Here is a 12,753-nt window from a genome sequence, read left to right as displayed (position 1 = left end):
TTTGTTATGAAATAAGTTGTTCGAGTAACACTCATACTGGTAACTTAATGAAAATAAAGTTTTGTAAGCATCTGAAAATTTTCAAATGTAACCTATTTCTCATGTAATTGTACAATGAAAGTAAAGAATGATCATTGTGAACAATGATTGTACGTACCAACAAGTTTTTTGGCGTCTTGTAGTACTTTTTGTATTCATATTTAGAATGAATAATTTTTGGTGACATATTTGAGAAACACAGTGATCAAAATCTAACTTTAACAAAAAATCAGTCTTGAACTCAAAAAAGATTTTTTTTTTTTTTGTGACCAGTTTCAGTCTTCACCACAGTAGTGATTTCCCTTGGTATGGAGATGATCTTTCAAGATGGAAACAGTCACTTTTTGAAATCAAGGCTGATTATTTTATTAAAATTTGTATTTAAAGTTGTTAACATTTAATTATAAGTTACAGATTGCTCACTGCAGACAAAATAATAAAGTGTTTTTATTCCCTCTATACAGAAATGGAATTTATCTGGTTAATGCTTTATGATGGGAGGTGTTCAAATGGAGAAATATTAAAGTCATCTCTGAACAAAAGCTTAAAAAATCCTTTATTTTTCCAGACTGCTGTGTGCTTAAGAGGCTCCTGAATTATTCTACCCAGCAGGTACACATTCTAATGCCCCAATGAAAAAGAATGTTTTTGTAATATTCAGGCACAAAATATGGAGGGCTGTTTATACGTCTGTAGAATGTTTAAGAAATTAAAATGCAAAAATGAGGAGGAGGCTAACAGAACAGACTCTGAAATTTCAGTTGGTGTAAAACATTATGGTTGAATTTATGTTGGACTACCTGCAACCTACTAGGTGGTTGTAATTAAAGTACAGCTACTCATAGAGTAGTGGGCTGTAGTTATCATATGGTAGCGAAACATGGTAGGTATTCTAATATATTAATGTGGAACCAATTTACACTGGAAAAAAATTAGTTCCAATTTCAGTCTCCTGGTTCAAATCTGAAACTATGAATGCAAGAAGACGTGTAGAAATGTTTACATATGTAATGGATTAGGAATGGGATGTAGGCAGAGAAGGTCAAACCAGTGAAAAAGGCATAATGTTGATGTTATTATTAACCGCTGTTTATACAATTTGTTCAGTATGAACACCGGAGACATCGGCAATATGCTATACAATGCAAGATTTGCAACTGGTGCCCAAAATTGAAATAATTTTTATCCAGCCTAAATCAGTTCTGCATTGAACCCATTAGGATATCTACCAAGTTTCACTGCCATACGATAACTACAGCCCACACTGGACCTATGTGAGTAGCAGTACTTTAATTATAACCATTCGTATCCTGTGTTAAGTCTGTTTTATACTGGTTTTGGACACTAGATGCATAATGAGAGTATTAACAATGTTGACGACAATTCTGTGTACTACGTTTTTTCTTCATACAGGGAGGTCATATTCCATTTCGAAATACCAGTATTAAAAATTTGACACGAGCATTATTCTCTATGATAGTATGATGTGTAAATATTTTCACTGTTGTTGATAAAATTTTTCATTTGACTGCCTACAGCATATAATTTCAAATCTTATTAACTTACAGTACGAAGGAAGTGTCTGCTAAAACATTGTCACATAAGCTACTGAAAGTTGACAAGCTCCATTTTGTAAAAATTGTGTTGGTATATTTTTACAATTGTGCCTGATTTTCTGTGTGTACTGTTATCTTTTACAGGAGTATATAGCCAAACATTTTGGTTTTATGCAGAAACAAATTGGTTATGATATTTTGGCTGAAGATACAATTACAGCTTTGTTGCACAATAATAGAAAATTGCTGGAAAAACACATTACTGCAGCAGAAATTGAGACATTTGTTGGACTGGTGAGAAAGAACATGCACAATTGGGAATCACGTTTCTTGGATTATTTGTCAGATTTATGCATATCAAACAAGAAAGCTATTCCAGTAACACAAGAACTGATATGCAAAAGTGTTCTGAGTCCAAAAAACTCAGATATTCTCATTGAAACAAGGTTAGGCCTTCCACATCATCGGAAAATAACAAGCATTGACTTAAAACTAACCCGTCATAGTAGTTATTGAACCACCTTATTGCATGGGGTTACCATTGTTTAACAGAAAGTCTTATACAGAAGAAGACAGTACTATGTTTCTTTGAAAGGAGGACTGAAGCTGTAACATTCTCCTGGTGTAGTGTGATGGTGTAAATGAAGACACTGAAACTAATTCATTGATTCATTTATCAACAGTTCAGATATTTATTTCGCATTTTGCCTGACCAAGTGCGAATGAGTCACATCTGCACCAGTCATTTAAGTTAACCTGATAAAACATCATATACAGTGAAAATTGTTTAACACAAAAAAATCAGTTAATGTGAAATAATACTACAGTTGTAACAAAATCCCATATGACATAATACTTTGTTTTTCTTTTAACACTAAACAAAATTATTTAACAAGTTTAATCTTGGACGAACAAATCTGTCGGCTTTCAGCAGTCATGATGCCACTCAGATTTATTAACTTTCCTTTTTGTTAGACCAAAAAAGTAAACAATTGTTGTTGTTGCTCCTGCTATGCTAATGTTTCTCTTTCGGTAGTGGTGTCATTGAAACATTTCATTCAGCTTTCTGATTTACTAATGAATGTGTCAGACTTAATTAATTGTCTGTCAAAAAACTAAGGTCCAAATAAAAAATGGTAAAGAGTGTGGCTCTGTAACTAAAATTAAACACTGTAATCAAATTATGACAGTGTTGGAGTGCAGTGTGTTTGAGCCAGAGAAAAAGTTTATGACAACAGCTAAACACAAAGATGCAGACTGAGCTGCTTGTTGGGTTGAAATAAATGAGGTCTCAGTATGGTAGGATGTAACTTGCAGGGGTCTGAAAATATACGTAGATGATACTGAATAATTTTCTGAAAATTTTATGCTGAAAAGGACACTGCAACAAAGTATAACAAATTTAAAAAATATATATATATACAGTCTTTCAAAGCATGGTATATGCCTATAGAATTAGTGGAGTAAAATTTGGTTACATCAAAAATATAATATTGATCTCTTTCCCCCTCCATTTTGTGTTAAATGCTTTTCACTGTAAAGTGAGTTGGGTTCCTTATTTTGACTTATTTTACAGGATCAGTTACGGGAGAAGACATTAGGGAGAGTTCATGTATTCTCATTCTGCCCATTCCCCAATCCCCCCCCTCATACAGTTGAAGACTGAAGGCTGATAGCCTGCATCTGCACCACTAATCATCATTGAAAGCTTTGCTGCAGATTTCTGATACATTAGGTTTCTATATTTCATATGAAGTTTGCAATTTATAATTCATAATACCAAAGAAAATTATATGTTCAGCTTTAATTCATCTGCTACTAAGATTTTATCGAGAAACATAGTACTTTTATTTTATGATGTAGTTGTAATTATTGAGTGAAATGTCACACCTGTGATTGTTCTTAGTATTCCCTTTAATTGATGTATAGAGTTTGTATTTGCTAAATAGTGTAGATTTTAACATATTGTGTAGATGTTTTAGAATGCATTCAGTTTTGAAAAATACACTGAATACTTGCATGTTACCTCTTATTGGATGTATACTCTGCCATTAAATGATTTTTGTAAGAAATAGTTTATTCAGAATAGGGGGCTCCAGAATATTTATTTGATTTTAAATCAACTTGCATTCCAACTTTTGTTGTTGTTTTGTGTTATTTGACAGTTATTATTGAAGTGTCATGGAATGTATTACTTCAATACAACTATAGGAATAGTCATAGAATATTAGCATGATATATGTAATTAAAAGAATATTGTACTTTCTCTTCCAGAAATGCAGCATTATAGCAGTTTAATTGCTTTTTTGTAAGCTTGGCCTTAGTTAACTAATCCAACTTACTACTAAGAATTATGATCTAGATTTCCCTGTTAAGCAATGCCTGGTAATTGTTGTTACTTGTCATTACAGTCCTGTCGCTCTTTGCATTTCATTTATCCATAGCAGTGTTCTGCAGATAAAGTGAAATATTATTTCCAAATTACATGATAGAAATACTATTTCTGTATGCCTCTTGACCTCTGCTGGGGCTCAGGTAGTAATGGCTGTAAACATAAAGTCTGTACTTATTTCAGTGAGTATGACAGGCATAACAATTGTCATACATTACAGAGAACAGTAATCTCGGCTTAACATCCTGAATCTTGAGGAAGGTGCTAACCTCTATAAAGAAATTCAGTGTCACAGTGTGCCATGTCCTGAGGGGGTGGGCAGTCAATGAGGCAGAACATTTGTTGGCAGGCAATATTTAGGACATCTACCATGTGCTAGTTGGCCATTAAAATAGCAACACTATGAAGGTGGCATCCAGTAACTGCCAGTTAGCACATTGTGCATTACATGCTTGGATGTGCAAGAGTGTTACACTGCAGCCGAACAAAGTAGGTAGGAGTAACACCATCTTCATTCTGTGTAGAAGGAAAGATTATAGACAGTGAGTTTCTCATTCAGAAGTCATAGGTTAATGATGTTTGTTTGTTAACGAAGTGAAGTTGTGCCTCTTGTAAGAACTAGAAAGATCTAGCGGCACATATTATAATTTGGCTGCCGTAGCCTCTGAAGACTGAGGTTTATCGTTGTGTGTTATTGATGCTGGCTTTGCTCGGGAATAGAAATCGATGGGTGCAGGAGGGCCATACTCGATACCATGCTGGACCTCGACAGTCCCTCGTGACTAGTATCTGAGAGGACAGGCATATTTTTACGTCAGCTGTGTAGTAACATTCAGCCATATCCTGTACTTCAATTCGGGAAATAGACTCGTTTGCAGCGAGATAAGTATCCACACAGACAGTGCTGCCACATCTAGAATGTCACAGATTGTGGACATGACAACCATAATTGAGGTTTCCCTCGACATGGCAATGGAGCAGTGGAGAGAGGCATGGTGCACCTTATGATGCTGGAGACGAGAATGGCACTTCATTATCTTATAGGATGAGTCTGGTTCTGTGTATGATGTTACGGTGAAAGTATTCATATGTGGAGGCTCTGTGGAGAATGAACGTTGCTAGGTCGTATTCGTCATTGTCATATGGGTCAAGTACCTGTTGTGAGGTTTTTGGGGGTGACATTGGGTACAAAAGACCACCTCTGGTTCGCTTAGCTGGTGATTAGCAGAGCAGCCATTACATTTATGACGTGACACATTAAGGCATGGAGCTATGTCTTACCTCCAACTTCCCAGTGACATTACATTTTGACATTGTAATTTGTTACTATCATTGCCTGTTCTTTCTCGACATACCTGGACATGAAGTGTTTTTGACCGATGTCCTGAGCTACAAGTTCTCCAGATTTTTCACAAGTTGAAATCGACCGATTCAGTTGCTGAGGGACTGATATGCCACCACTCAACGGCCACTATGATTGATCAAGTTTGGCATGGAATTGAAGCAGCATCAAATGGTGTACCTGTATTTTTCATCCAAGCCCAGTTCAACTCGTTGCCCAGCTGGGTTAGAGCCACTGTTGCTGACTCTGTGTACTAAATTTCTCACCTTTTATACCCTCATATTACCTACAAATTTAGTCATATATTCCCACATATACACCTACAGCCATACTCCACAATCCACTGTACGGTGCATGGCAGAGGGTATCCTGTACCATAACTAGTAGATTCCTTTTCTGTTCCACTCACAGATAAAGTGAGGGAAAAATAACTGTCTATATGCCTCCGTATGAGCCCTAATTTCCTTGGGCAAAATGTATGTTGGTGGTAGTAGGATCATTCTGCAGTCAACTTCAAATGCTGGTTCTCTCAACTTTCTCAGTAGTGTTCTTCAAAATGAATGTCTTCTGCCCTACAGGGATTCCCACTTGAGCTCCCAAAGCGTATCTGTAACCTACTGGCAATAAATCTAGGAGCTCACTTCTGAATTGCTTTGATGTCTCGTTTCAATCTGACCTGGTGCAGATACCAAACACCAAAGCAATACTCAAGAATAGGTCACATTAGTGTCCTATATGCCATCTGCTTTACAGATGAACTGCACTTTCCTAAAATTCTCTCGATAAACCTAAATCAACCATTTGCCTTCCCTACCACAATCCTCACGTGCTTGTTCCATTTCATATAGCTTCACAGTGTTATCCCCAGATATTTAAACAATGTCACTGTGTCAAGCAGTACATTACTAATGTTGTATACAAACATTATGTGTGTTTTTTTCTTACTCATCTGCATTAACTTACATTTTTCTACATTAAAAACCAGCTGTCATTCATCACACCAACTAGAAATTTTATCAAGGTCGTCTTGTATCGACCTACTGTCACATATCTTCAACACCTTCCTATACACCACAGCATCATCATTGAACAACTGCAGATTGCTGCCCATCCTGTGTGCCAGGTCATTTACGAAGTGCTATCCAAAATTTTCGGGACTGGTGCTGCCATCTGTTGAAAACCTTACGTTTGGACTAACAGTCATCATCACCCTCGAAGTAGTTTCCATCCGCACGTACACACCGGCCCCAGCGCTTCTGCCACTGGTCAAATGTTTTCTGGAAGTCCTGTTCTTTGAGGGTGTTTATCACCGCCAGAGATGCTTCTTGAATCCTCTCTAGAGTGTCGAACCGATGGCTTTTCAACTTTGAGTTTCAGTTTTTGGAATAGTGGGAAGTCGCAAGACGCCAAATCTGGTGAGTACGGTTGGTGGAGTACAACTGCCATGTTGTTTTTTGCCAAAAAGGTCCTGGTGAGCAAGGGCATGTGACAGGACACATTGTCATGATGCAGCAGCCAGTTCCCTTGACGACAAAGTTTGGGCCGTCGTCGCTGCACGTTTTCACGGAACCGTCGCAAAATGCCACAGTAGTACACAGAATTCACTGTTTGGTTGGGTGGGATGAATTTTTTGTGCACAATTCCCTTGGTATCAAAGAATATGATGATCATGCTCTTCACTTTGCTCTTCTCCTGTCTCGCTTTTTTGGGTCTTAGAGAGCCTGGCCTCTTCCACTGGGATGATTATTGCTTTGTCTCTGGGTCATAACCATAAATCCAGCTCTCTTCACTGGTGATAACCCGTGACAAGAAGGTTGGATCATCAGATGCAGTCTGATGAACATCCGTGCACTCTTCAACACACTGTGCCTTCTGATAGTCAGTCAAGATCCTTGGCACAAATTTTGTGGCAACACGATGCGTGCCCAATTTATCACTCAACATTCATTGATATGTCCCATAACCTATACCCACTTCATCGTCAAGGTCTTGAATGGTTCGACATCAATCCGCTTGAACCAGTTGTTGAAGTTTGGCAACAGTGTCTGGCGTTGTGTGGCTAACGGGCCTTCGAGTGTGAGCATCATCTTCGACGTCTGTATGGCCGGCCCTGAACCAAGCATGCCACTCAAACACACGTGTACGGCCCGTGCTCTGTCCCCCAAACATTTGCTGAATCATTGCAAGGGTCTCCATAGCATTTTTCTCAAGATTCACACAGAATTTGATGCACATGTGCTGTTCTGTTCGCGGATCCATCGTTAAATTGCCACACGCCAAACACAGAGTATTACAGAAATCACTGTGGACATGCAGCACGTCCTCCAAGCTGAATGCCACTCCGCTCGTTGACTCATCAGATATACAGCTCTCTCCACCTAGCGGTGCAAAGATCTACTACTCCTACTTTCCAGATGGCAGCACCAGTCCCGAAAAGTATGGATTCCACCTTGTATGTACCGTATTTACTCGAATCTAAGCCGCACTTTTTTTCCGGTTTTTGTAATCCAAAAAACCGCCTGCGGCTTAGAATCGAGTGCAAAGCAAGCGGAAGTTCTGAAAATGTTGGTAGGTGCCGCTACAACTAACTTCTGCTGTCGAATATATGTAGCGCTACACAGGCATGCTTTATAGGCACAAAGATAAATACTGGCGCCAAAACATGTGCGTCAGTAAATAAATTAAAAAAAAAAAAGGTGGAAGAAGAGCTTTTTTTCTCTGCCCCGAGTTTCGACCACTGCATTTTCGTACATTATCCAATGAAGTAAATACAAATTCCATATTATTCATCTTTGAATGTAGCAAAATTTCAATGTACTACGAAAATCCGACTGGCAAGACTGTTCAGGATGTTTGTCAATATGGCCAACGCTACGTTCTGAATTTTTTCCTACCTGTGAGAAGAGATGGTTGCTAATAGGAACCTGATGAAATGTGAATCACATGCAGTATTCTCTTCACCATAAGAATAATACAAATATAATCATTTTGCCATGTATTCTTTCACGTTTGCTGTCTGCCTAATAAACTACGAAACTAGAGTGAGACAACAGCAAGCGCGGAAGAATATACGTATCATTTCATGTTTATATTCGTATTATTCTTATGCCTAATAGTGATACAGTCAGAAATGAAGCACGGCAACTGACTAGATTTTTAAATCTAAGATGACTCTAATTTCTGTGCAGAATTTGATGTACTAAAGAAGCGGCCGCAAAGATTTTCAAACGGAGAAAAATTTTCGCCTAACTCTCGTTCAGATGATGTTCTATCATATGCAGTCTATTATTTGGTTGTCATTGATCATTATCAAAGAAAGCAGCAGTGTAAGTAACAACAAATAGCAGTCTCTTGCCATTGTTTGGCTAATGAGACAATTCCTCTCTTTTTTTTTTTTTTTTTTTTTTTTTTTTTTTTTTTTTTTTTTTTTTAAAGCGGCGGTAGCGCGCACAAAAGCAAGCCATGCCGCGAGCGGCAACAGGCCGTAAACACGAACTATCAGAATGCTACAAACAATGCATGACACAGTACAGTAATGCATTTTCAGCTTAGAGTGATGTGAACACCTATAACAAAGAAAACGGTACTTATCAGATCAAAGCAAAATAAGCAATCGATTCAAACCAGACGGAGCACGTGAAAAAGGAAGGGTAATCATATAAATACGGAGGGAGTGCCTGACTCACAGCAATGGCTATTTGGTAAAGCTTACGACTCGAACCAAACAACTGTCGCTGTATCGTCATTCATTCGACGTAAATTGTGTTTCATATTCCAATGGACCAACTTTATTTCGATTTGGAGGTGCGGCCTAAAACTTTTCTCTCCCCTTGAATTTCGAGTCGCAAATTTCAGGTGCGGCTTAGATTCGGGAAATTATTTTTTCCTTTATTTCGAGTCTCATTTTTCAGGTGCGGCTTAGATTCGAGTGCGGCTTAGATTCGAGTAAATACGGTATATAGAAAATAGCAATGGTCCTATCACACTTCCCATTCTTTGCTCTCCTTCCTGGTGTAGCTGTTTTAATGGCCTGCCATGTGTTAGTCTTGCTCAGACGTGTATAGCTTTGCGTGGCAACATGTATTACCCTTGATGCCAGAGAAACACTGTAGGATGCACTAATTGAAATAAAACAAACTCCCATTGGAGATTATGGACCAGTGTGCAACCAGCTGAGGGAATGAAGGAAGACTGTTCTTGAAAACAGTTATCTTCAAATGTTATTTCTCATTGTAGCAGGACATGACAAATGCTATGGAATGTATTTCCACGTAGTAGAGAGAGATGGTGAGTGTCATCTTTTTACATCCAGTAAGGAGTAGATGAGCTTACAGGGAATATGAAATCTTGAAGGTTTCCAAAGTGGAACCCTGTCAGGTGAAACAAATGTTAAAGTCTTAATAGGTAAACCACCACTCACATTGGGATGACTACACACAAAACCCTTAAGACTAGCAAGCATATGGTAACACACAGAGATATTATGCATATTCATATATCTGAACTGAAAGATAAATGGGAAGAAAAATGATTTTTAGATGTGCACAGTATCGTAGAGAGAGTAAACAGAATTGGTGAAAAGAAACAGCAGCGTTCATTCTTACCTTCGACACTTTAACTTCAGCTGGGTACATTGAAGTGTGCTCTGTCTTGGAGTATAGCCCTGTATTCCAAATACGATATGTTTTTATAGCAGTGAAACATTCATACTTGCTGCAAATGCATACAGAGACAAAGCAACCTACAGAAAATGTGGATGATCCTCCTCTCTAGTTGGTACAAATATTGCTGGTATCCATCCAATGCGGGCTAAAGACTGATGTATTTGTTGAGCAGTGAAGGGGGGAGGAAATCGGGGATCATAGCTCACTAAATGAGGATCATTTGGTGAAGAAAGGAAGGTATTTAAAGCAATGCAATTTTCAATTGTTTGCTATTTAATTTGCGTCAAAAACATTAACTCAGAAGAATAAGTATAGCAAATTTGATGTTTAACACAAGGGTGTAATAAGTTTCACCTTTGTCTTTCATGAGGCCCTGCACAAGTTTAAACTGTGCTGAGCTATGCAACTTGCAACATTCGAACTCTGGCGCTGCATAGCTCTGACTAGTGAGGGGTAACCCCAGTAGTCAGGTAGTGTGAAATGGTGCATTGACACCACCGAGCATTTGGTGATGGAGGAGTGAGGTGCATACACACATGTATAACCACCTGATGGATAGGTGACTGTGATCTCTTTAAAGTGATGGTTGTGAGATCTGTTTGATTACAAAGAGCCTGCCAATAACCACACAAATTATGGCCCTGATAAGACGCAGAAATAGCTTGGTTTCCCCAAAGAAAAAGAATTGAAGAGATGATGGTTCATATAGAAAACTGGACTGTGAAATCAAATAGAACATTTGCAGTTTAATTGTGCAATTTAATTTCCATTTGTTCTTGCTTCGCTCATTTACTTATATATTTCCTTCATAAATAAGAATTGGCTTTTAACTTTTTCCTTATGTAAATCCTACTATCTTTAAACGTTCCCATCTGAGAAACCACCACCGTATTTCTGTTTGTGTTACTGCTAACGTAACCAGCAGAAATTAAGAACTGCCTCTTACAGATATATTCATGGGCTCAGACAGCAAATACAGAAGTACACAAAGCTGACCACCAGCCAATATGGATGTGAACAGGAATGTCTAATGTTCGCAGTATTTGTGTAGTAGTGGGCTGCCTACAGCATGACAGTTATGGAGCATACTTTATGAACACTGCAGGGTGCCCTTTTTACTCAAGGCTTTATCCAGTTTGGAATTATGCAGGACCCTGACTTGTACTCCTAGTGATATTTGTAAACATTCATTTTATTCTATTTTAGAGACATCAATACCATATTCACTCGAATCTAAGCCGCACTCGAACCTAAGCCGCACCTGAAAAATGAGACTCGAAATAAAGGAAAAAAAAATTCTCGAGTCTAAGCCGCACCTGAAATCTGAGACTCGAAATTCAAGGGGAGAGAAAAGTTTTAGGCCGCACCTCCAAATCGAAATAAAGTTGGTCCATTGGAATATGAGACACAATTTACGTCGAATGAATGACAATACAGCGACAGTAGTTTGGTTCGAGTCGTAAGCTTTACCAAATAGCCATTGCTGTGAGTCAGGCGCTCCGTCCGTATTTATATGATTACCCTTCCTTTTTCACGTGCTCCGTCTGGTTTGAATCGATTGCTTATTTTGCTTTGATCTGATAAGTGCCGTTTTCTTTGTTATAGGTGTTTACGTCACTCTAGGCTGAAAATGCATTACTGTACTGCGTCATGCATTGTTTGTCGCATTCTGATAGTTCGTTTTTACGGCCTGTCGCTGCTCGCGGCATGGCTTGCTTTTGTGCGCGCTACCGCCGCTTACAATAATAAAAAAAAGAGAGGAATTGTCTCATAACCGAAACAACGGCAAGAGACTGCTATTTGTTGTTACTTACACTGCTGCTTTCTTTGATAATGATCAAAAAGAACCAAATAATAGACTGCGTATGATAGAACATAGTTCTGAACGAGAGTTAGTCGAAAATTTTTCTCCGTTTGAAAATCTTTGCGGCCGCTTCTTTAGTACATCACATTCTGTACAGGCGGTTTTTTGGATTACAAAAACCGGAAAAAATGTGCGGCTTAGATTCGAGTAAATACGGTAGCTTCACTTTAGACCAGGATATTCCAGCTAGAGTACCCATCCGCAGTCAGTGGTCAGAAAATGCTGATGTGCAGGCAGTTATGGTGCCAGTTACTTGCAGGCTGAGATGGGCAAACAACTATCTTTCGTGCAGGCACATGACAATGTGACTAATGACTTTATGACAACACAACAAATACAGTTATAAAATGATGCATTCAACAGAAAATTCAGCCTTTGTAACAAATACCTTCAGTTTATTATGTTTATGAAACATGACGTTTCCCAGCTAAAATTAATGCCTGTGATACAGAGTGGTATATGGTCTTGAGAGGACTGCCTTGAATTAGGATTGATCAAATGCATAAGTATTTCATATGCTCCAATTCTGTGAATGCTCTATACATTCTCACCAAGAGCTACCCAAGAAAGTTGTCCAGCATATTCAGGACACCCTACTCCATTTTAAGCCAGAACATCATGTGCATCTGGGAAACTGAGAGGTTGAAAGTACAAAAAAATAAATTAAGGATAGTTAAACAGACAGTCTGTTCATGGGGAATCTTCTACGAAAACAAACACCTCAACAATATTACACACGAGGCATTGCTGCCTAACATATGACTGCCTTCTGTGGTGAAAGAAACCACTTGTTTGTGGAGCTTGTCTGTACCAGATTCTGTGTGCATTTTTTAAAACTAATTGCATTTTTTATGCTGTTAAGAGGCTGTCCTTAGATTTGACAGGGAACCCACAAT

At 38.4% G+C, this 12,753-nt stretch overlaps 1 protein-coding gene across 1 annotated transcript in view; it reads left to right on the top strand.

Moving 5' to 3' along the window:
- Positions 1 to 12,753, top strand: part of LOC124554726 (inositol 1,4,5-trisphosphate receptor) — a 348,395-nt gene that overhangs the window by 98,508 nt on the left and 237,134 nt on the right. Inside the window, exon 12 of the mRNA XM_047128370.1 lies at positions 1,740 to 2,041. Within this exon, the coding sequence (XP_046984326.1) occupies positions 1,740 to 2,041 (302 nt within the window). The remainder of the gene's footprint in view (positions 1 to 1,739; positions 2,042 to 12,753) is intronic.

This window comes from Schistocerca americana, chromosome X (assembly GCF_021461395.2).
Source record: "Schistocerca americana isolate TAMUIC-IGC-003095 chromosome X, iqSchAmer2.1, whole genome shotgun sequence".
Classification (NCBI taxonomy): domain Eukaryota; kingdom Metazoa; phylum Arthropoda; class Insecta; order Orthoptera; family Acrididae; genus Schistocerca; species Schistocerca americana.
The sequence above is the reverse complement of the archived record's forward strand: the minus strand, read 5'-3'. Positions and strand labels throughout refer to the sequence as shown.